This window comes from Tachysurus vachellii, chromosome 3 (assembly GCF_030014155.1).
Source record: "Tachysurus vachellii isolate PV-2020 chromosome 3, HZAU_Pvac_v1, whole genome shotgun sequence".
NCBI lineage: Eukaryota > Metazoa > Chordata > Actinopteri > Siluriformes > Bagridae > Tachysurus > Tachysurus vachellii.
This window is the reverse complement of record NC_083462.1, coordinates 14,933,361-14,958,861: the sequence shown is the minus strand read 5'-3', so window position 1 is coordinate 14,958,861 and position 25,501 is coordinate 14,933,361. Positions and strand designations below refer to the sequence as shown.

Below are 25,501 nucleotides of genomic sequence, written 5' to 3'. Positions count from 1 at the left end.
TACTGTAGAGTGTCACCCAAATGAGGATGAGGTTCCCTTCTGAGTCTGGTTCCTCTCAAGGTTTCTTCCTCATATCATCTCGGAGTTTTTCCTCAACACCTCAGTCACCTTCGTCACCTCAGGCTTTATCATAAGTAGTAACTTTAAATTTAAACTTTACATTTCTATACTGTTGTAAAGCTGCTTTAAGACAATGTGAATTGTTAAAAGCGTTATACAAATAAATTTAATTGAATTCTGAATGATAGATTCTGTCATACTTTGGTGTTAAAATGTACTTGATATAATGATTATATTTAGACTATGATATAATACTGATGATGATTCAGACCAAGTAACTGATGCATTCATGACTGCCTTTTTTTTTTTTTTTTGCCATTCCTCACCTGACCTTTTTCTGTCAGGTGAGGTATGAGGTACAAACCACTAGGAACTCTTAGCGCTAACATTTTGGCATCCAATTTAAGCCATAACAGTCTTTTGTGACACTTGCAATATAGGGGAAATATCTCAGTAGACATTTCTAGTAGGAGTCACCCCTTCTGCTCCACACTGACTCCTTGTTTCAGTGGAAATTACATCAGGTTACTTGGGTTATGACTTTAGCATCTTTAGGTATTTTAAATATAATACTGCTGACTTGCAGATTTATTGTAGCCAAGTGACCACACTGGTGCTGTGTGAAATTGTTAGACTTAGTAAGGCCCGAAGTGTATTCATCTTTAAAATACCCCCTAGTTTAATACTGTCACAGCTTTATGTACAGTGATACCCCGAGATACGAGTTTAATTCGTTCCGTGACCTTGCTCGTATCTCAAATTGCTCGTATCTCAAAGCAATTTTCCCCGTTTAAATGAATTGAAATCCCATTAATCCGTTCCAGCTCGCAAAATTCCACTCCAGTTGTTTTGTTTTGAATATGAAAAATGTACAGTACCTGTATTTATAAATGACAAATATTGTATGTAGATGGAGGTTGAGGGAGGAGTAAACAGGCGGAGGATTTAGGAGGAATTACACTTTCACTTTCGTTCACTTACTCGCTACTGTACACTCTTAATGCTACTTTACACATAAATGAAACTTAACTAAACTTCATTTAGAGCGGGGAGAGCAGCAACTAGAAAATAGAATAGACCCCTGTATAACAGAACCATTAATCATGCATAGAGTTAAAAATAGGAAAGGAAAATAATAAATGGATAAATAAATAGAGAGAGAGAAAAATATGTGGAGATTTATGACGTAAACTGGTACAACGAACACAGGTTCCTGCATGGTGGAGTCGGGGTTGGAGGAGGGAGTTTAAATCGCAGCAGCAGCGAAGCGCTAGAAAGCGGCTCAATGAATGGGAATTTAAATGGTCGGGTAATATGGATGTCGTAACTGGATTGGTGCGCACGACGTGGCCTGCCAGAACTAACGCGAGGCTTAATTTCTCTGAACTTAATTGCTACAATTTGTTTTCTTTACATTAATTTTGCCTAATTTACTTCATCACTTTTCTCTTCTTGTTTTTGCCTTTTTTGTCACTCTTTCCTCACTAACATCTGCCGGTCGTTTTAATAAAAACCTGTCCGGTCGGCATATCAGATGCGGTGTAGTCGCACAAATTCAAATTTTTTTACGGATCCACCGCTTAAAACGGATCCGAAAATTACGGATCCGCAGATGGTCGGCACCTCACGCAGCCCCTTTGTGACTCTCCATAGGAAATGAATGACTTCCTGTTTATCGGCCGTCGTTTGACGTGTGCAGTGGAAAGGCTCGGATACTCGTATCTCAAAAATTTGCTCGTATCTCAAGCCAAAATTTGGTCGAATCACAGCTCGTATCTCAAAAGATTCGTATGTCAAAGCACTCGTATCTCGAGGTATCACTGTACTTGGTGTGTAAGCCATTTTTTTTTTTTTTACAACACAATTTCAGAAGGTGTTTGTGGACCTGGAACTGCAGCCAAGCACAATAATGAATGCACTTAGACGTTTGGTGCTATACTTTGTTGACAGATTAGTTAAATTGAGTTGTAATTAAGCCTTATTCAGGTTTATTCAAGTAACAGTTTTAATTCTTGGTAACACAAGCTGCAGCTTTAATAGATCACTAAATCCCTACCAGATAACACCAAGTCAGTTAAACCTCAGAGACATCAATCTGTCCTGTCTGGAACCGCCAGTGACTGGAATCAGTTTCATCTGCTTTGGTCCATTTGTGTCGTAACTAAGTGGGCTGTTGTGACTCCTAGCATAGTTTTAAGAGCAGTACCAGGAGATGAGCTGTTACTTGAGGTGCACCGGACAGGGCAGTAGAAGGGCAACAATCCAGCAGCAGGACTGGTATCGGCTTCTTTTCTGCTTCCAGAGCCCTACAGAATGACCTCCAGGAGGCAACTGGTGTTCATGTTTTTGACCAAGCTGACTCCACAAGTGTGCCTTGAGGGTCCACTATGCTCTAGTGCTGACAGCCCGTGACTGTGAAGCTTGATTGGCACTTGCCAGAGAACACAATTGGCAGCTCCACCATTGGCGTCCCGTTCTCTTTATGGATGAGTGCAGGTTCACACTGACACTGCGACAGACATGAAAGAGTCTGGCGATGCCATGGGGAACATGCCAAGCAACAGAACCCTTACTGCTGTTAGGTACTGGCAGGAAATCATTCCCCAGTCCAGGCTTCCATTTCCTTTGTATTTATTGTGAAGGTCTGAAAAGACAATTAAACATTACTTTCTAATTTCTGGTATTTTTGTTGTATTTGGTGTTAATAAATTTTCTGACCATACAGGACATACTTGTACATGGTAAATTATGTATCTTCACACTCATGGAACCAGATGAACCAGACTCATGGAACCCCATCCTCGTTCTATTGCTAAGTGATTTGTCAGACTGTAAATTAGTATTTCACTGAAAAAGGCTGGCAGGTTGTCGTGAATTACTGTTAGTTGTGTACGGTCTTCATCATGGTAACGATCTGTTTTTGTTTAGTGATCACAATCCTTTGTTTCCATTTTTAAAGTTCATCTTGGACTTAATGCAAAGCCTCAGCAAAGCAGCTTGTACAGGCATGCTGCAGAAAAATCTCATGCCATAATGGGAAAATTGGTTGTTTGGTGCCAAGATAAAATGAAGTGTAAGGATATGGTGTAAGAGAGAGGGGGATAGAGAGAGAGAGAGAGAGAGAGAGAGGGGGATAGAGAGAGAGAGAGGGGGATAGAGAGAGAGAGAGGGGGATAGAGAGAGGGGGATAGAGAGAGAGAGGGGGATAGAGAGAGAGAGGGGGATAGAGAGAGAGAGGGGGATAGAGAGAGGGATAGAGGTTCCCAACATCGTATTTAGGCCCAATCTGTGATATGTTTGTATTCACATGTATTAAAATATACATCTGTCTCTGACTTAATTCCTGATTATACGCGTCATTATTTTAAGAAAAAAAAAAGTTTAGTCTTGATTTAAACTTGATATTAAACTATTTCAAACCAAGAACGTTGCATTTTGTGTAGAATTCTTTTTTTACTTTGAAATTTGAAAGATTTAATAAATAAAATGGAAATAATTTTAAATGTAGGACTCCATAGTTAATCCACGCTGAGAGAATTTTAGCCATCGATGTGATTTCTCACTCTACAGCAGGGGCTTGTGCCCAGGAGGAGTCTGAGCTTTTGTTGAGGGCTTGTGCCGTCTGCGAGTATCTGTATGTGCCATATGCTGCGGTGTAGCAAACAGGCCCCCTTTTCACTTGCACTGTTTAGGCAAGCTCAGTTTGGCTTGGAGTAGAACCCACTGCCCCTGTGTGCTCTGCTCGCTACCTCTGCTCTACCCCACCCTATACGCACAGCACCAGCCAACCAATAGACAGGTTTACATGGTTGATTGCTCATGCAGCCAATGGCTGGAGCTCCTCAGCGGCAGAGAGATTCCATAATAAGACTGGAGTCAGCCAATAAGAGGATGTGTAGAGGAGACCGGATGTGGGGGTGTACTGCTGGATGTATAGAGGGGTGTGTGCTTCTAGGCCTGAAGGCACTGCTCCTCCTCCTCAGTTCACACACACATACACTGCATGCTACTGGACAAAAGCACCACAACAGCACACCGCTGTTTAAAACAAGTGCTTGGAATTATTCATTGTGTAAGCCATGGTGTAACTTATCAGCTTTATCATTTCACACTCAGCAACCAGTCACACTCTCATTGCAGTCATGTTAGATCATTAAGAAGGAGCTGGTTCCATTTAACAAAAAGTGGACTCAGTAATTAGGCCATTTGTCACTTACTTTCCTTTATTTTTAGTCTAATGCTCTGTAATGCACTTGTACATTATTTTTTATTTCTGTTTCCTTCTGCAGGTGTTGGATGGATTATTAGCTCAGTATGGCACTGTGGAGAATTGTGAACAAGGTCACTACATTCACTCACCTCTATTTATTAACACGGTGCCCGTTTCAGCCTGTTTTAGCTGGATTATATTCATAGACCCTGACTTATTTATACTATCAGGATGCTTTTGATTAAAGACCACAAAACACTGTGGATATTAAATGATGCTGATGTATTTTTTCCTCTGTAGTCAACACGGACATGGAGACGGCCGTAGTGAACGTGCGTTATGCAGATAAGGAGCAGGCCAGACAGTGAGTATTTCACTTTCTGTGTTTAGCTGGAACACTGTGTCTGATGGTGAGATGCATCCTTCCTTCCATGTGTGAACTCGTAGCTGCTTCATCGTGCTGCTGCCACCTAGTGCCAGATCAGAGGCGTTGCAAGCATTCAGTTCTAAAGTGGATGGAGGCTGGGTGTAAAATGTATATGTTTATTTTACACCCTGTATTTTAAACTGCATTACAACAGCCTTACATGGGTTTCATGTTTGTTTGCACATTAAAAATGCCTCAATCCTATGTTTTTTTTATTTTTGTGCTACAATGTCGTCCTGTTCAGCTCACACACCAACTTTCTTTCTTTCCTGTCTTTAGAGCAGTTGAGAAATTGAATGGTTTCATGATGGAAAGCTATGCACTGAAGGTCTGCTACATACCAGACGAGACTGTTCTGTCTGATCCCCCAACTCTGGGTGGCAGGAGAGGAGGAGCACCACGTGGCCCCCCGCGCCAGGCCTCACCCTCTCTGGGAACTCGCCCTAAGCTGCAGTCTGACATTCCGCTGCGCATTCTCGTGCCCACCCAGTTTGTGGGCGCCATCATTGGCAAAGAGGGTGCTACCATCCGCAATATCACCAAACAGACACGCTCGAAGTAAGCTTGACATTGGTTGTGTTTTGTTTTTTAAAGCTATGGATTTTTTCAAAAAGCAAAACTCTAATAATTATTCCTTACATTTGTTGCTTAATATGAACAATGATGGAATTATTTATTTTCTCCCTTTTATCCTTGCAGAATTGACATCCATCGTAAGGAAAATGCAGGAGCCGCAGAGAAACCCATAACAGTCCATTCAACTCCAGAGGGCTGTAGCTCTGCCTGCAGGAGCATCATGGAGATCATGCAGAAGGAGGCCATGGACACAAAAATGTATTCTTTCCTCCCACAGACACTTTTTAATCGGTCTGTATCCGTTTGTATTTCCTCTCGTTCTCACGGGTTTGCTGTTGTCCCTCTCTGTCTTCACTGTATGTCGTGTACAGCACTGAGGAGATTCCTCTTAAGATCTTGGCTCATAATAACTTTGTGGGGCGTCTAATTGGAAAAGAAGGACGCAATCTGAAAAAAATTGAACAAGACACAGGGACCAAAATCACCATCTCCCCGTGAGTGTAAACTGAACTGCTGTTTTTCAGAACCTTTTAAATGTATTGACAGTTTGCATGTACATGATGTTAAATATCTAGAACTTTTTTTTGCCTCCAGTCTCCAGGACCTGACTCTTTATAACCCTGAGCGAACAATCACAGTGAAGGGCTCAATAGAGGCATGCACCAGAGCTGAAGAGGAGGTCATGAAGAAAATTCGAGAGGCTTACGAGAACGACGTGGCTGCCATGAACGTAAGACCAAAAGCAGCTTTGTTTTAAATGCTTAAATTAGATGTTTATTGCTTGTTTACGCATCTCTTCATGGGTGTATGCAGCTCCAATCTAATCTTATTCCTGGCCTGAATTTGAATGCTCTGGGTCTTTTCCCGGGTGGGACATCGGGAGCAATCTCCCCCTCTATGGCACCAGGACCTCTGTCTGGAGCACAAGCTGGATACCCTTCGTTTGGGGTAAGTGTGCATTCTCTTCCAAATGCGATGCAGATCTGAACAGGAGAAATTACCATTTTCTAGTTAGACCATTTGACACGTTACATTAATCATGGTGAGTAAAACCAAGTCTCCCAAAATACGTGGGGTTGCAGAAAGGAGCCGCCGTAATCTCCACCCATTCCCACAAAAGGAAATCTTGCTGTTTATTGTATTAAGTCTAATTTGGGCATGTTAAGTGTGTGTATGTCAAATGTGTGTGAGAGACTCCACTGAGTATCTGTGCGTGAAGGTGTGTAGTTTGCAGCAGGGATGCACTGTGTGCCTCTGTGTTAATGCGTGTTTCTCCTGTAGTGCAGTGTGTTTCAGACTGAGGTTCCGCTTTGGTCCTTCAGCAGTAGCCAGTCTCTCTCTGTAAGTCCCCCAAACCGTGATGCCTTGCACGGCTGTTGGCTGCTCTCTGTGAGAGGTGCAGCGATTTGATTTGTTTTTTTGGCCTGTGCAGTTGCTGAACGGCCCCAAAGTAACACAGCTGCAGAACATGCAACATGTTTAACTACGTGTTTCACAAGTGCTGAGTGTGTGTTAAATATGCATGTGAATGGAACTGGACCAGGTGACTGGTTGACTTGCACTATTACCCGGGGAGTGTTATCTTTCTGGAGACTTGATTGCTTGATGCTTTCTGACATGCCTTACAATGTACACTTTTTTTTTTTTTTTTTTTTTTGTATGTGAACGTTTGGCTGTGTGTAACGCATCAGTATGTTACCAGTCATGTGACTTTGCCTTGATTGGGTTTAGTGGCAAATAATCAACATTTCCATGCAAATCCGTATTATCTTGTTACAGCTAGAAAGTGGACTAGTATCACTAAACATCAACTGTCTGCACTTTTTAGGAAAGATGAACACAAGTTCTGCTTGTGGCAGGAATTGAGATCTTGTGTATTTCACTTCAAGTTTTAAGGCAAATCTGTATGAGGATGGATCCATAATTTGATCCCACATCCTGTTTCAAGAACAAAATTACTTCAAAATATCAAAACGAGCATTTTTTTGTGTCAGGATATTGCGTGTGACCTCGGGACCTCAAACGTGTCTTGCGTTCTGTACCATGTTTAGACTATACGGTTGGGTCCAAAAGTATTTGGACAGCGACACAATTTTCATAATTGTGTCTGTAAACCACTGTAATAGTTTAGAAAGGAAGCATACAATTTGTCTCTGCAGTGTAGATATTCCGCTGAAATTCAGAGGTTTAACAGATCAGCTGCAGTTTAGAAATTAAAGTCGCTTTTTCAGTCCCTCCATTTTCATAGGCTCATAATTGATTGGGTAAATTGAGCAGTTTCATGGGCAGATGTGGCCTGTGTCCTTGTTAAATTTATGGACTCGACTATGCTTAAGGTCTTGTTTCTTTTTATATATGAATATATGTACAGTCACTTTCTCTGTCAGCAGCAGCCCGAGTCTGAGACGGTGCATCTCTTTATCCCTGCGCTGGCGGTGGGCGCCATCATTGGGAAGCAGGGCCAGCATATAAAGCAGCTCAGCCGCTTTGCTGGTGCATCGATAAAAGTAGGCGATAAATTAAAAACTCGTTCAAAAAATTAATTCCTACATGTAATGATTTTTGTTTTCCAGCATTATTCTCTTCCTTTCTAAATTCCACTGTGTAGATTGCACCAGCTGATGGGATGGATGCCAAGCAGAGAATGGTCATTATTTCAGGACCACCAGAGGCCCAGTTCAAGGTACTGGACTAGTGAGCAGATGAAGGAAATCGATCAGTGTCGCTACAGTTAAACCCAAATGATGACTTATAGAATACATAATGCATACAATGGGGGTCTAATAAACCTTAAGATTTATTAGTAGTACTGTAATTAACTTATTTTCATATTTGGAATTAAAGATTATGAATGTATTTGTGATCCACCTCGAAAGATGGTAATAAAGAACGTTAGCCGTCTTGATCAGGGTAGCGTTAGTGTAGTGGTTAAGGCGTCGTTTGACTGATCTGAAGGTTGTGAGCTCTAAAACTCGCTCCACCAAGCCACTACTTGAGCAAGGCTCAATTGCTCAATTAAAACTCAATTGCTCAGTTGTGTAAAATGTCAACTGCTTTGGATTTCTTTGTCTTTGCTGCTGTAACAGAAATTTCCCCATTGTGGGACGAATAAAGGTTTATCTTATCTTATAAGAGCGTCTGATAAACGCTGTGAATGATCTGGCAAAAGGTTGGACCTGAGCATCCAGTTTCCTGTTAAACAAACGTTTTCAGTACTACTTCTTTTCATGATGTCGTTATATTCATGGTATTAATTTGGGAAGGATGGCCTTGGTGAGATTAACATGTCCAGCAATGCAGACAGGAAGTGAAACCCGAGTACAGTAGAAGTCTATGAACGTCCAGTGATATGCTATAACCTCAACAAACCCTCTCTCTCTCTTGCTCAGGCTCAGGGACGTATCTTTGGAAAGCTGAAGGAAGAGAACTTTTTTGGGCCAAAGGAAGAAGTCAAACTAGAAGCTCACATTAAAGTGCCATCGTTTGCTGCCGGCAGGGTCATTGGTAAAGGGGGTAAAACGGTAAAGAACCCATTTAGTGGTAGAATTTTCATTGTTTTTATGTTATCTGCAATCGTATTGTTCTTCCCTTCAGCTATGGTAGACACATTAACTTTCCATTAGTTGCCTGGGTTACGTATGTATGTGTGGGCGGAGCTATCAATACAGGGGTGGAACCCATTTGGGTAAGGGGTGTGTTTTGTTTTGGTGATTTCAAATGTCAACATTGGCTTTCAAACATCAGAGACCCTATCTTTAATGGTTCCCATAAAAACCATGAGAACATGGCCACTATTAGCTCCGTGTCAGGGTTCCAGCATGTTCAGTCAGACAGTACTGGTGGTGAGGAGCAGTCATCTAAAAGTGAGCGAGTTTGTCATTTGATTGACCAAAATATTCAAATCCACCAGGATTCCTCCTTACACTCCACTTGTGGTGTAAAGTGATAGTTGAACAGCAGTAACTGGAGATCCAATGGAGCCACAGCCAAACTAGTGTATTTTCAGCTGTTGTAGATCTTCCATGATTGAAATTGTCACCCTCTTGTGTAGGTGAATGAACTTCAGAACCTAACCAGTGCGGAGGTGGTTGTCCCCCGTGATCAGACTCCAGATGAAAACGACCAAGTGGTAGTGAAGATAACTGGCCACTTCTATGCAAGCCAGGTAATTTAGCCCTACGTTCTCTATTGCTTTCTGCAATTAATTAACTATTAAAATGCTCTTTCACAAACTAGAACAAAGAGCTGCCGTCTTGTATATGTTTTATCAGCTGTGTACATTTATGTGTTGGTTGATTGATTGGATGCGCATCTCCTCCTTTTATAGCTAGCTCAGCGAAAGATTCAGGAAATCCTCTCACAGGTGAGGCGGCAGCAGCCCAAAGCTTCACCTACTGGGGCTCCAATACCACGGAGGAAATAATTTCCCCAGCGCGTGGTGATTAAGAGGAGAAGCGGGGCGAAATGGGACGTGCCCATCTCTAGAGTTCACCTCACCCACCTCCTGCCATTTATATGAGAATCTATTTTCTGAACACGAAAGAACACGGCTACGAAAACTATTCCTCCCCTTCACTGCCGTAGTGTGGTACCTGCACAATGCTATTTTTTTCCCCTCTTGTATTTTCACCTTTAACTTTGTGCATTTTTGTTTATAGGTTTTGAGTTTTTCATGTAAAAGTCAAGGCATTGCTCTCCTAGCCTGGCTAGGGGTGGGGTAATAAAAGCTCTGGGTATGGGATGGGACTGGAAGCGGTAGAATATTTTGTCCCAGTATTACTAATGGCATTTTAGAAATTCAGATGCGTTTTATGAGGAAAAGAATTATGTAGAATATGAGATGAAATATGAAAGGAGGCAGAACTGCACTGCCACTAACGATCTACAGGAAGTGTTTATCGGCATTAGCCAGGAAACCGAGTTAATATGCATTTTTACTGATCTACCTCAGGCTAGAGTACCTCAGAGAAAAAAAAAGAAGTAAATGATAAATGAAGATTTTTTTTTTATTATTATTAATTCTTATTTTGCTTTGTGGTATTTTGTATACTTTATAAAACCTAATAGTTCTTGAACATTATTTTTTTAAGAAAAAGTAAGCCTTCTGTTAACGCGAGTCCCTTACGCCCCACTTTTTTTTACGATGCAGACCGTCAACTGTACATAAGAATGTCTGCACATGTAGGTAAGTGTGAGGTTTAAGGGGCTTTGCTGTTTGCAGATAAGAATATCGTAAAGCGCCTTGGTGTTGCTGAGGAGCTGCCATCTTCTGGGGATTAAAAAAAATTAAAAAAATTAAAAAATGATGTATTTGCCGAAGAATGCAGAGAGTACATACTGCAGCGATGCTATTTAGTTTATCAATTATATGAATAAGATATTTGGCAGGTGCATTTTCCCCACAAACGTTAAGTTAGCATTCAGGGATTAGCTTCAGCGTTCAGGGATCATGTTAATTCCTGCTGTAACACACTGATGCGCCTTCAACAGATTATCACAGCCCAGCCCTTTGTGGCACGTGTGCATTTATTTTTCTTTTCCCATTATTGACCTTATTTCTGGGCTGGTTTCCATCACACCAGACTTTTCCACACTGCAGACACATCTATGCCGAGTGTCCAGCACTGCATAGTGAGGGTTAGGGGGAGTCACTGTTTCAGATACTTTTGATCTTACAATACTAATGGATGCGTCTTTATAGCCAGCAGTAAAAATGGATGTGAAACTTTTTTTTTTATTTTTTATTCAAGATTAGAAATGCAAGAAAAAACATATTTTAGAAGAAATATGGAGAAAAACGAAACTTTTTTTTTTTTTTTTTTTCTTTTTCTTTTTTTCCCTCTTCATGCGAATGTAAATACGATTGTGGTAAAAGGGCATGTTCATGCTTCCACACTAGTAATAATGTCTACCTCAGCTGATTCAAAGGTGGGTGGCGTTGAAGCTTGTGCCTCTGCTACCTTGTTATAAATCTGATACCGATACGTCGAGTCCCTCGTGCACACTCGTGTTCTGCTTTGGCTCAGTGTTTCGTGTCTTGCGTTCACAGGAGGGGCACAAAGTGATGGTTTGTTTTGGTTTTTGTTTTTTTTTCCTTCTTACACTATTGTTGATCTACCTCTTGAACACATTGAATTAGAGGCATAATACTATTTGTTAGAATTTAGGGTCAATTCTCAGTTCCTTTTCCCTACCAGAAAGAAAATTATGCTGTTAAAAAAAAATGTAAAAAAATAAATAAATAAATTAAATCCTGCATTGTTTGACAAATTAGTGATTTTTTTTTTTAATGTTTTCTTTTTGCTGCATTGTGAACTGATTACTGATTTAAATCCTCAATGTGTTGCTTTTTCTGTTGTTTTTTTTTGTTTTGTTTTGTTTTGGAGATCTGGCTTCCATTTATTTTTATTTTTTTTTGTTTTCCCTCTCTCATGCATAGTTATTAGCAAGACTTTGTTCATTTGGGATTTGATCAATAACCCAGAAATTTTTTTTTGTCTTTTTCTTTCTGTATTCTTTAAAATAGACTCCCATTCTGATTTATGAACTTCAAACGAGTCAAATGTTTTCGCTCTTACTTGCATAAAACGATGCTACCGTTTCTTTCTAATATACGATTTCTTGGCTGTCTTGTGTGGTGAGTCATGTTTCAGTGGGAATGTGATGTGGAGTTTACAGAAAGTGGTCCAATTTCAGCATGAGCCACAAACCTCCCCAACCGTGCTTGTGCCCTCACACACTTCCACTTGTCAAATGCCTCTGAGGAAATTGAATAAAAGAAGGCATGTTGGCTCCTAGAAACTGGGTGTGAGATTATTTATGCCTATACACTACACATTGTTTTCATATATTAAATCTAGGTATATTTTCAATAACTCTAATAATCATGTCTTTGTGCATCTGGCATTGTGCAGATTTAGAATAGATATTATTGAGGACCCCCAAAATCCTATATCACTTTGCTAATCGTGTCCACTGAAATTGTCAAAAAAAAATAAAGTGCATTCATTTAGACTTGTGTTGGTCAAAGTGTGTCCCAGATAGCTCCGAATGTGCTTTTACCAGCAGTCAATGTGTTGAAATACACGTTCATTATTTTTTATTCAATTTTAAAAGGGGAATTTTATTTTATTTTGAGGCTCACATATTGCTGTTGCATGTAAATTATTTACATTTTTTGTTGGCGCACACTGCTCATGCCAGAGTTGTCTAGACATATACTGTTTATTTAGACATCAACAAAGTTCCAGTTTTAGCTGTGTACCTCTCTATTCCATTGATTTGAATATGCTCTATCGCAGGACGCGTGGATGACGTCACTTGAGCTGTACCCATTAATTCCAACCAGAAACCTAGTAATGGAATGCACTGCCTTGCACTGCCACGCACTGCCACCTTTAACACTGGAACACAGCAGGGCTGTGTTTAAAGCCCGCACTTATTTACCCTTTTCAGACATGATTACTTCACATTGGTGTAACAAGATTTTTAAATCTGCAGATAACCATTTTTGTGGGACTCATCACTGTACATGATGAGGTGGCATGCAGGGGTGAGGTGCAATGACTGTTGCAAAGAAAATAACCTTGTCTTTACACAACTAAATTAATAAATCAGTGATGCATCTCTATATACATATCTGAACTCCATTCTTAGCTAAAAAGGCACACCAACACTAGTTCTTGAAGTTAAGGTTTGCAATCATTAGTAGCTTCTATAGATGAACCACAGTATTTTCTGCATAACAGACTGGTATGGTAAAATACATAATACCTGTCAGTTGGTGGGATACAGTATATTAAGCAGCAAGTGAACATTCAGATATTTGGGTTGTGTAAAAAAAGTTTTTTTCCCACAGCAGTTGTGGGAAAAAAGGCAAGTATAAGAATCAGAGGGACTTTGACAAGGGCCAGATTATGATAGCCACACAACTAGGAAGGAGCATCTTCAAAACTGCAGGATTTGTAGGTTGTACCTGGTATACAGTGGTGACTGGTACCAGACTGGACTGCAGTTGCCACAATTCAATACACAATTTTGCACTCAGGTCTCAGTTGATATCTTTAATAAGGCAGACTTCAGGTTCAAAACTAGGTTATTAATCTTATGTTTTTAATCATATCTTCTTCTTTCGGCTTTTCCCTTCAGGGGTTGCCACAGCGAATCATCTCTCTCCACCTATCCCTATCTTCTGCATCCTCAACACTTGCACCCACTAACTTCATATCCTCATTAATTACATTCATATACCTCCTCTTTGGCCTTCCGCTTTGCCTCCTGCCTGGCAGCTCCATGTCCAAAATTCTCCTACCAATATACTCGCTCTCCCTCCTCTGAACATGTCCAAACCATCTTAATCTGGCCTCCCTAACTTTGTCCCCCAAACGTCCAACATGAGCTGTCCCTCTGATGTACTCGTTCCTAATCCTGTCCATTCTTTTCACTCCCAAAGAGAACCTCAACATCTTCAGCTTGGCTACCTCTAGCTCTGACTCCTGTCTCCTCTTCAGTGACACTGTCTCTAAACCATACAGCATGGCCGGTCTCACCACAGTCCTGTACACCTTCCCCTTGATTCTTGCTGATATTTTCCTATCACACAGAACTCCTGACACCTTTCTCCACCCATTCCAACCTGCCTGCACGCGCTTTTTTACCTCTTTCCCACTCTCCATTACTCTGGACTGTTGACCCCAAGTACTTAAACTCCTGCACCTTCTTCACCTCTTCACCTTGTAACCTTACTGTTCCACTTCCCTCCCTTTCATTCACACACATGTACTCAGTCTTACTACGACTGACTTTCATTCCTCTTCTCTCCAGCGCAAACCTCCACCTCTCCAGGCTTTCCTCCACCTGCTCCCTGCTCTCACTACAGATCACAATGTCATCTGCAAACATCATTGTCCAAGGAGACTCCTGTCTGACCTCCTCTGACAACTGGTCCATCTCCCTCTGACCATCCCTATACTTCTCCATCAAAATTCTCAGAGCAAAAATTGCATCTGTTGTGCTCTTTCTGGGCATGAAGCCATACTGCTGCTCACAAATTTCCACTACCTTCCTAAACCTAGCTTCCACTTCTCTTTCCCACAGCTTCATTGTATGGCTCATCAACTTTATTCCCCTATAGTTGCTGCAACTCTGCACGTCACCGTTATTCTTAAAGATCGGCACTAACACACTTCTCCATTCCTCAGGCATCCTCTCACTCTCTAAAACCTTTTTAAACAAACTAGTTAAAAATTCCACTGCTGCCCCTCCTAGAAACTTCCAGACCTCTACCAGGATGTTGTCAGGACCAACTGCCTTTCCACTTTTCATCCTCTTCAAAGCCTTCCTGACTTCATCCTTTCTAATCTTATCTACTTTCTGTTCCACGGAGTTCACCCCTTCTACTCTTTTTCCCCTCTCATTTTCCTCATTCATCAGCTCCTCAAAGTATTCCTTCCATCTCCTCTGTACACTCTCCTCACTTGTGAGCACCCTTCCATCTCTATCCTTAATAATTCTAACTTGCTGCACATCCTTCCCATCTCGATCCCTCTGCCTAGCTAACCTGTACAAGTCCTTCTCTCCTCTAGTGTCTAACCTAGTGTACAACTCGTCATATGCCTTCTGCTTGGCCTTAGACACCTCCCTCTTCACTCTGCGCTGTAACTCCTTGTATGTCTGTCTATTCTCTTCAGTCCTGTCCATGTTCCACTTCTTCTTGGCTAATCTCTTCCTCTGGAAACTCTCCTTATCTTCTTTCCTCCTTCCAGATGACACACCCAGCACCTTTCTCCCTGTCTCCCTGATCACTTCTGCTGTAGTTTCCCAGGCATCTGGCAGCACTACCTGACCACCTAGAGCCTGCCTCAACTTCTGTCTAAATTCCTCACAACATTCTTCCATTTTCAGCTTCCACCACTTGGTTTTCTTCTCTATCTTTGACCTCTTCATATTACAGACCTTCAGAGTCATCCTACACACCACCATCCTTTGCTGTCTGGCTACACTCTTTCCCACTACCACTTTACAGTCACTAATCTTTTTCAGATTGCCTCTTCTACATAGGATGTAGTCTACCTGTGTTTTCCTACCTCCACTCTTGTAAGTCACTCTATGTTCCTCCCTCTTCTGAAAATAGGTGTTAACCACAGCCATGTCCATCCTCTTAGCAAAGTCCACTACATCTGTCCTTCAAGGTTCCTTTGCTTAACTCCAAACTTGCCCATCACCTCCTCATCACCTGTGTTCCCCTCACCAACATGTCCATTAAAATCCGCTCCTATAACCACTCTCTCACCCGTGGGAATACTCTCCATCACCTCATCTAATTCACTCCAGAATCTCTCTTTCTCCTCTAACTCACAACCTACCTGTGGGGCATAACCACTAACAACATTTACCATCACCCCTTCAATCTCTAACTTCAGACTCATCACCCTGTCTGACACTCTCTTCACCTCCAGAACATTCCTCACAAACTCCTCCTTCAGGACCACACCTACGCCATTTCTCTTACTATCCACACCATAATAAAACATCTTTAATCCTGCTTCTATACTACGAGCCTTGCTACCCTTCCACCTGGTCTCCTGTACACACAGTATATCCACCTTCCTTCTCTCCATTATATCAGCCAGCTCTCTAACTTTCTGTGTCATAGTACCAACATTCAGAGTTCTTATTCTCAGTCCTACACTCTTACACTCTTATTGCAAAATATTGGCCTTTCAGGATGGTCGATAAGTGTATTCTTTACTCCCCCTGTTAAATTCTCTCCAGACATTGATAATGCCAGACTCATTGCAAAGTTCTCTAAGGACCAGGGATGATCTAAGATTAGTGGCTGAGTCTAAAGTAGACTTATCCATTTTTTGGTCCATGACACAGTTAAAATCCCCGCCGCAAACTCCCAAGCCCTTAGTGGCTTAGTGGTTAGCACGTTTGCCTCACACCTCCAGGGTCGGGGTTCGATTCCCACCTCCACCTTGTGTGTGTGGAGTTTGCATGTTCTCCCCGTGCCTTGGGGGTTTCCTCCGGGTACTCCGGTTTCAAAGACATGCATGGTAGGTTGATTGGCATCTCTGGAAAATTGTCCCTAGTGTGTGATTGCGTGAGTGAATGAGAGTGTGTGTGCCCTGCGATGGGTTGGCACTCCGTCCAGGGTGTATCCTGCCTTGATGCCCGATGACGCCTGAGATAGGCACAGGCTCCCCGTGACCTGAGGTAGTTCAGATAAGCGGTAGAAAATGAATGAATGAATGAAAACATATATATTTTTTTTCTGTATGAAAATGTAAAGAGTTTCAATTCACCCATTATGGTACATTTTTGTCTAGCTTTAAAAATACACATTTTAAAAAAAATATTGTTTTAGTGTCCAATAGTGAGTAGGAAAAACATCTAATTTTCCCTTAATGATATCATAATGCATACCATGGAGGATTAACAGAAACATGAGTTAAACTAAATGAGTATTTAGCATTAAATGAAGCTGGTCTGCCTAGTAATAGTTATAAGGTCAGGGAGCAGACAAGCAGGCTAATCTGACCAGCAGCTAGCAGCAATGAGTTGCCACCCAGTGTTCACGATAGAGTGTGTGTCTGTTTTCCTGATTTTGTATTTTTTGGCACATTTGTCACATTTTATTGTTTCAGACCATCAAACAAATTTAAATATTAGTCAGAGATAACAAGTAAACACAACGTGCAGTTTTTAAATGAAGGTTTTTATTATTAAGGGAAAACAACATTCAAACCTGCAGTACATAGCCCTGTGTGAAAAAGTGTTTGCCCCTAAACCTAATAACTGCTTGGTCCACTCTTAGCAGCAAGAACTGAAATCGAGTGTTTGTGATAACTTGCAGTGAGTCGGTTACAGCGCTGTGGAGCAATTCTGGTCCACTCGTCTTTGCAGAATTGTTGTATTTCAGCCACATTGGACGGTTTTCGAGCATGAACCTTCTTTTTAAGGTCATGCCACTGCACCTCAATAGGATTCAGGTCAGGACTTTGACTCGGCCACTCCAAAGTCTTCATTTTGTTTTTCCTCAGCCATTTAGAGGTGGACTTGCTGGTGTGTTATGGATCATTGTCCTGCTGTAGAACCCAAGTTTGCTTCAGCTTGAGGTCACGAACAGCTGGCCGCACTTTGTCCTTCAGAATTTTTTGGTAGACAGCAGAATTCATGGTTTCATTTATCACAGCAAGTCTTCCTGGTCCTGAAGCAGCAAAACAGCCCCAGACCATCACACTACCACCACCATATTTTACTGTTGGTATGATGTTCTTTTTCTGAAATGCATTGTTACTTTTTTACATCAGATGTAATGGGACACACACCTTCCAAAAAGTTCAACTTTTGTCTCGTCAGTCCACAGAGTATTTTCCCAAAAGTCTTGGGGATCATCAAGATGTTTTCTGGCAAATCAGAGATGATCCTTTATGTTCTTTTTGCTCAGCAGTAGTTTTCGTCTTGGAACTTTTTGCCCAGTCTCTTTCTTATGGTGGAGTCATGAACACTGACCTTAACTGAGGTAAGTGAGGCCTGCAGTTCTTTGGATGTTGTTGTGCGGTCAGTTGTGACATCTTGGATGAATCCTCGCTGCGCTCTTGGTGTAATTTTGATCAGCCAGCGACTCCTGGGAAGGTTCACCACTGTTAGATGTTTTTGCCATTTGTGTATAATGGTCTTATCTATCAGGTCTTATCTAAGTGCTTTCTTGATTGTGAACAGGTGTGGCAGTAATCAGGCCTGGGTGTGGCTAGAGAAATTAAACTCAGGTGTGATAAACCATAGTTATGTTTTAACAGGGGGGCAAACACTTTTTCACAAAGGGCCATGTTGGTTTGGATTTTGTTTTGCCTTAATAAAAAAAACCTTCATTTAAAAACTGCATGTTGTGTTTACTTGTGTTATCTTATATTATTTAATATTAATATTTAAATTTGTTTGATTATCTAAAACATTAACGTGTGACAAACGTACAAAAAAAAAAAAAAAAAAAACAGGAAGGGGGCAACACTTTTTCACACCACTGTATGTTCAAAAAATCGAAAATGTGTGCGTTTGTGAGTATGTATGTGTCTTGCAAACGCTGCCGGCTATATTGCACACTCTCTCTTTCTGAAACTGCTAGACACTACTGTGTGGTCCACACTTGGGCATCATGTATGCAGTAGAACCATTGGAATGGGTCATGAACAGAGGGTAAAAAGGCAGCCCAATCCTGAAGGTTAAGGACTTCCCATTTGGCCAGACACTCCTTGAGTGTTGTGTACTTCCTCACTGAGAGCTTTTGACAGTAGTAACTGATGTGCCCCACTGCCACCACCTGAAACAAAATGGCCCCAGCCCAATCTCAAATGTTTCAGTTTACAGAACATAAAAAGAAATGTCTGGGGATGCTATTGCGCTGCATCTAAATGAGTAATTGAACTATGCAAGCCATAAGATCTGCATTCAACACTGTATTCATACACAAAAATTAACTACATGGGCCCCAAGACCATGGGGATGCACTAATCACTGTGGGACCCGATTGCATCCACATCAAGCACAGTCTTTAGTTCACCCAGAACAAAGCACACATTGCCCTGTGGCAGTGTCTGTGGCATAAATGTATTGCCCTGGTCAGTCAGAATATCTTACAGCATCCTAACTAGAAGAATATCGTGGTTCTAGAAGCACTGCTTCTGGGTATAATTTATAATCAGAAAGCTTACTTCCAGCTGCATGGTGTCCTAGTACAAGCACTTCTGTCTGTCAGAGTTAAGGAGGAAGACGTTAGTAAGCATCCACTGTTTTATGTCCTTTACACATTCTTCAATTTTAATAAGCTGGTGTCTATCACCAGGCTTTGCTGAAACATATAATTAATTTGTTAGGGGAAGCTAATACCATGTTTACAAATAATTGCTCCAAGGGGTAGCATGTATAACGAGAAAAGCAGTGGGCCTTAAATAGAACCTTGTGGAATAACGAACATAAACTTTTTAAGCTTTGAGAAGTCACCATTTAGACCTACAAACTGATAACAATCAGTCAAATAAGACCTGAGCCAGGTGACGGCTGTCTCCTTAACACAACCATTTTCTAGCCTATCAAGTAAAATAACATGGTCTATGGTGTCTAAAACTGCTCTAAGATCAAGTAACACCAGCAAGGAGACACAACCCTGATCAGAGGCCTGTAACAGGTCATTTACCACTGGTTAAAGTGGTAAATGACCTGTTATGATCATTTCTAGGATCTTGGAGATAAAGCAGATGTTCGATATTGGCCTAAAGTTGGACAGCTGATAGGGGTTGAAGTAGTGTTTTTTAATCAGGGGTTAACCACCAACCACTAGTTTAAAAGATTTAGGCACGTAACCAGTGCTAAGGGAAGATTGTTTAGTTTTAAATGAATAGAATGAATTTCCTGGCTAATATTCTCAAATTTTGTATTGAAATAATACCTGAAGTCTCTTGCTATTGCTTTTGAGGGTCTGGATGCGTAAATCTAAAGCTAAAATCTTCTCCGTCAGTGCGCTAACTAAAATATACTTATCATAAATAAGATTAACACTAACAGCAGAGGAAGAAACTTTTATACGTATAATTTAATGCCAACACAGGAAAGAAAATCACAGTAAACTCTTCAAACACTTCACTCCTAGTTGCCAGCAGGGTGACAGTGTGATTTATACCAGTCCGAGCAACACTTGCTGTTGCTCATTATGATAGCTCCTACCATCTAGTTCTGGTGCTGATGTTGTTTTAAGAGGCAGTGTATAGTTTTGTATTGACTGATGCATGCTTCATGCTTCAACACTCTGTCCCTGCTCTGTCAAATTGTTCATTCATTCATTCATCTTCTACCGCTTATCCGAACTATCTCGGGTCACGGGGAGCCTGTGCCTATCTCAGGCGTCATCGGGCATCAAGGCAGGATACACCCTGGACGGAGTGCCAACCCATCGCAGGGCACACACACACACACACACTCATTCACTCACACAATCACACACTAGGGACAATTTTTCCAGAGATGCCAATCAACCTACCATGCATGTCTTTGGACCGGGGGAGGAAACCGGAGTACCCGGAGGAAACCCCCGAGGCACGGGGAGAACATGCAAACTCCACACACACAAGGTGGAGGCGGGAATCGAACCCCGACCCTGGAGGTGTGAGGCGAACGTGCTAACCACTAAGCCACCGTGCCCCCCTCTGTCAAATTGTTGTTGAACTGTAATACTCCTGAAAACCAGCTTGATAATGCATATGATGATTTATTATATGTATTATAAAACATGCATAATTCACTGGGGTTTATATTGTAGCAGACTTTTTTGCACAGTCTGGTGTATGTAAGGGGTGTATAGGGTCATCCACAATGGATGACCCTATACACATCCACAATGGATGACCCCTATAACGGCTTTGCAGTTGTCTGTGACAAAAGGAATAGAGACTCAGATGATCTTCTCGGCTGACCTCACTGACGAATATAGGGTCTGCAATTCCCAAAGCAGACAGTGATGCAGCTGATCAGGATGCTCTCTATGGTACCTCTGTAAAATGCTTTACTAAGACATCGTAAAAAGCTGCTGGGCTTTCTTGCTGATGGAGCTGTTGGATGACCAGGTGAGGCTCTCTGGCAGGTGAACACCAAGGGATTTGTTGCTCTTAACGTTCTCGTTCTCCACAGAGGATCCATTGATGTTCAGCAGAGAATCTCTATCACTCTGTGCTCTCCTGAAGTCAACAACCATCTCTTTTGTTTTGTCAATGTTCAGAGACAGGTTGTTGGCTCTACACCAGGCAGTTAGCTGTTGCACCTCCTCTCTGTATGCTGACTCCTCGTTCTTGCTGACGAGACTCACAACGTTCGTGTCATCGGCAAACTTGTTGACGTTTGGCCTGTACATTACTACAAAGTCTTGAGTCTGTGTAATGTATGAATGTATAATGTATGACTAAATAATATATTTTAATATTTTATACAGTTTTATGTTATGTACGTTTGAGTTATTAATTTTATTTGGATTAAATATTATATATTGGAGTGATTGAGCCACAAATAGAAATAACTTGCCACTTCTGAGTACAATGCCAATACTGAAAGTCATGTCATGCGTACTGTAGCATTTACACTCTATAGATATTTTACATTAAAAACAAAACACAACAAACAATTTGGTTTAATAATGTGAAACGTGAAAAAAATGTTTGATCAATAGTGAAATATGAAGTCACATTCATATTTACCTTAAGTCCTCTACTCAACACATTATTCAACATATTATTCAACATATTATTCAACACTTCTGAGAATTACTGAATTACTTTAATTTACATTAATGTTGTAAGAAATTACAGAAATTGCACCCAAATTCCACTCCAAGGTACACATCTAAAAGAGCTCATTCCTAAAAAGGTTTAAGTAACATAAGGTAATATGTTTAGGACTATAAACGTATAAACTCGATTCAATTATAAATATGGGAGCGGCAGCAGGACATCAGAGATCACCAAGAACAAAGGGTTTACGTGACCGTGATTACCATTTAAAGTGACCATTTGGTTGATAACAACTGTAACAATACCAAGCCAAGGTCTGCGTGACCGCAGTGACCGCGATTACCATTTAAAGGGACTATTTGACTGATAACAATTGTAACAATAACAAGACAAGGTATACGTGACCGTGATTAACATTTAAAGACATCTGGCTAAATAACAAGGTGTGACCCAGCCATTTGGGAGACACTCAGTTCTTACGCTCAATACACATTCAAAGCAGAACTTCATTTAAACTACAAAGAGGAAAACAGTATAAAATGCGTGAGCAGGATTTTCTCTGGGTTCTTATTGACTCCGACGAACCCAAAGTACGTCATGTATTTTGTCACTGCTATGCTGGAATAAACTTCTTGTTCTTCATTAAGATCTTCACCATCATCTTCTTATTTTTACACAACACATTTTTTATTTCTTACAATGTTGTGGACATTTCTGTGAAACTCTTTGCACACTTTCATTATTAAAGCTTTCTGTGCATGTTAATACATTCTCACAGTTGGATAATACACTGATTTTGTGGTATAGATGTGTATTAATACTGAATCATACTGAATCACACTGAATCACACTGAATCATACTGAATCACACCGAATCACACTGAATCATACTGAATCATACTGAATCACACTGAATCATAATGAATCACACTAAAGGTGCTAAAGACTTTCTAAACCCGCACCACTGAGAGCGTCCTGACGGGTAGCATCACTTCCTGCTTCGGGAACAGCACCATGCAGGACAGGCGAGCAGACTGGCGTACCATCCACACCGAGCTACCTGACCTGCATTACATCTACAGCACGCGGTGACGGACCAGGTCCAGGAAGATTGTAAAGGATCTCAGCCATCCCAACAATGGACTCTTTTCTTTGTTGCGTTCAGGGAAACGCTTCCGCTCCTTGAAAGCAAACACAGAGAGAATGAGGAGAAGCTTCTTCCCGCAGGCCATTCGCAGTCTAAATCAGGAAACATCCAGGATCTACAGTTGTGTTCAAAATTATTCAACCCCCAATGCTGTAAATGGTTTTAGGGAATTTAGTGTACATTTGTAATTGTATTCAGAATGAAATCCTACAAGGACTTCTTAAAGAACCATATGCAACTAAAATGACATCAATTAGTTTTGTAATACAGTAATAAATGTTTCTTTTGTGAATTCTTCATTGACATAATTATTCAACCCCTTAAAGACTACCACTCTGAAGAACAGAGGTTCAATGAAGTGTTTTCAATCAGGTATTGAAAACACCTGTGGATATCAGGGAGCAGCAATAAAGCCTAATAAGCACCAATTAGGCAGCTTTAAAATGACTGTGATACTCAGCTCCTTCTAGACATTTACTGGTGTGGTTACAAACATGGTGAGGTCAAGAGAATGGTCCAGGAAGACAAGAGAACAGGTGATTACTCTTCACAGGAAGGGCAATGGCTATAAGAAGATTGCAAAGATGTTAAACATACCAAGAGACACCATAGGAAGCATCATTTGCAAATTCAAGGCAAAGGGCACTGTTGAAACGTTACCTGGTCGTGGCAGAAAGAAGATGCTGACTTCGACTGCTGTGCGCTACCTGAAGCGTAGAGTGGAGAAAAGTCCCCGTGTGACTGCTGAGGAACTGAGAAAAGATTTGTCAGATGTGGGTACTGAAGTTTCTGCTCAGACAATACGGCGCACCCTGCGTAATGAAGGCCTCCATGCCAGAACTCCCAGGCGCACCCCCTTGCTGTCCCCAAAGAATAAGAAGAGTCGACTGCAGTATGCCAAAAGTCATGTGGACAAACCACAGAAGTTTTGGGATAGTGTTCTGTGGACTGATGAAACAAAATTAGAACTGTTTGGGCCCATGGATCAACGCAATGTTTGGAGGAGGAAGAACAAGAAAAGAACACCTTGCCTACTGTGAAGCATGGCGGGTGGTCAATCATGCTTTGGGGCTGTTTTGCTTCTGCAGGTACTGGGAAGCTTCAGCGTGTGCAAGGTACCATGAATTCTCTTCAGTACCAGAAGATATTGGATGACAATGTGATGCAGTCCGTCACAAACCTGAGGCTTGGAAGACGTTGGACCTTTCAACAGGACAATGATCCCAAGCATACCTCCAAGTCCACTAGAGCATGGTTGCAGATTAAAGGCTGGAACATTTTGAAGTGGCCATCGCAGTCACCAGACTTAAATCCGATTGAGAACCTCTGGTGGGACTTAAAGAAAGCAGTTGCAGTGCGCAAGCCTAAGAATGTGACTGAACTGGAGGCTTTTGCCCATGATGAATGGGCGAAAATACCCGTAGATCGCTGCAAGACACTTGTGTCAAGCTATGCTTCACGTTTAAAAGCTGTTATAACTGTAAAAGGATGTTGTACTAAGTACTAAGATTGAATGTCACTTGGGGGTTGAATAAAACTGATAATGATGTGAGCTCAGAAAAGACATTTGTGGTTATTTCATTATAAATGTTATGTTATATTTGTCTGACCTACATGTGCCTCTTTGATTTAATTGTAAGCAGGATGACTGAATGATCATAATCAATGTCAAACCGACCAAAACAATCAATTTCAGTGGGGGTTGAATAATTTTGAACACAACTGTAGTACTGGACCTCTCTCTCCATCTACACTGTTTTTATGCACACCTTTTTTTGCACTGACACTTTAACTCTGGACTTGCACAGCACAGTGCCACTTTATACACTATATACACAATTTACACACCATGCTGCACCTGGACACTTTAAGACAATCTTTAAAAGACCATACACATTTATGTATAGCCTATGTATATTTCTGCATATGTATATACATTATTGCAATTTCTCCACTTATATTTTCATATTTTAGATATTTTCATACTTTATATAGTTTTTTATATAGTTTTTATATAGTTTATACTTTTTTATTGATCTATCTCCTTTTGGTTTTGGCTTTTTTTTTTTTTTTTTTTATCCTAAATTGCATTCCTTTTTTTATTCTAATATACCGGACAGTTGCAAAAAGCATTTCACTGCATGTCGTACCCTGTATGTATATGTATGTGACAAATAAAATTTGATTTGATTTTGATTTGATTTTATCACTGAATCACAATGAATTATACTAAATCATAATGAATCATAATGAATCATACAGAATCATAACGAATCACACTGAATCATAATGAAAGTGACGTGACATACGGCTAAGTATAGTGACCCATACTCTGAATTCGTTCTCTGCATTTAACCCATCCAAAGTGCACACACACAGCAGTGAACACACACAGCAGTGAACACACACAGCAGTGAACACACACAGCAGTGAACACACACAGCAGTGAACACACACACAGCAGTGAACACACACACAGCAGCGAACAGTGAACACACACACACCGTGAACACACACCCAGAGCAGTAGGCAGTCATTTATGCTGCGTCGCCTGGGGAGCAGTTGCGGGGGTTTGGTGCCTTGCTCAAGGGCACCTCAGTCGTGGCCGGCCAGAGACTCGAACCCCCAACCTTAGGAGTCAGACTCTCTAACCATTAGACCAGGACTTCCTCCAAATCACACTGAATCACACTGAATCATACTGAATCACACTGAATCATCATGAATCATACTGCGCATGCGCATTACGAAGACCGTTTCCATATCGTGGAATAATTTGACCTTTTTTCGTGCCGTCATTTCCA

General features: G+C 41.1%; 1 protein-coding gene across 3 annotated transcripts in view; it reads left to right on the top strand.

Moving 5' to 3' along the window:
- Window positions 1–12,285, top strand: part of igf2bp3 (insulin-like growth factor 2 mRNA binding protein 3) — an 18,165-nt gene extending 5,880 nt beyond the window's left edge. Inside the window, exons 4-17 of one of the 3 annotated variants that reach the window (XM_060865921.1) lie at window positions 4,350–4,401; window positions 4,571–4,634; window positions 4,977–5,255; window positions 5,397–5,531; window positions 5,645–5,767; window positions 5,868–6,003; window positions 6,087–6,221; window positions 6,555–6,618; window positions 7,493–7,503; window positions 7,661–7,780; window positions 7,882–7,956; window positions 8,663–8,794; window positions 9,325–9,438; window positions 9,601–12,285. In XM_060865921.1, the coding sequence (XP_060721904.1) occupies window positions 4,350–4,401; window positions 4,571–4,634; window positions 4,977–5,255; window positions 5,397–5,531; window positions 5,645–5,767; window positions 5,868–6,003; window positions 6,087–6,221; window positions 6,555–6,618; window positions 7,493–7,503; window positions 7,661–7,780; window positions 7,882–7,956; window positions 8,663–8,794; window positions 9,325–9,438; window positions 9,601–9,696 (1,536 nt within the window). In that variant the 3' untranslated portion in view covers window positions 9,697–12,285. The remainder of the gene's footprint in view (window positions 1–4,349; window positions 4,402–4,570; window positions 4,635–4,976; window positions 5,256–5,396; window positions 5,532–5,644; window positions 5,768–5,867; window positions 6,004–6,086; window positions 6,222–6,554; window positions 6,619–7,492; window positions 7,504–7,660; window positions 7,781–7,881; window positions 7,957–8,662; window positions 8,795–9,324; window positions 9,439–9,600) is intronic. The other 2 variants (XM_060865919.1, XM_060865920.1) reach the window with 2 other exon arrangements.
- Window positions 12,286–25,501: the final 13,216 nt, after the last annotated feature.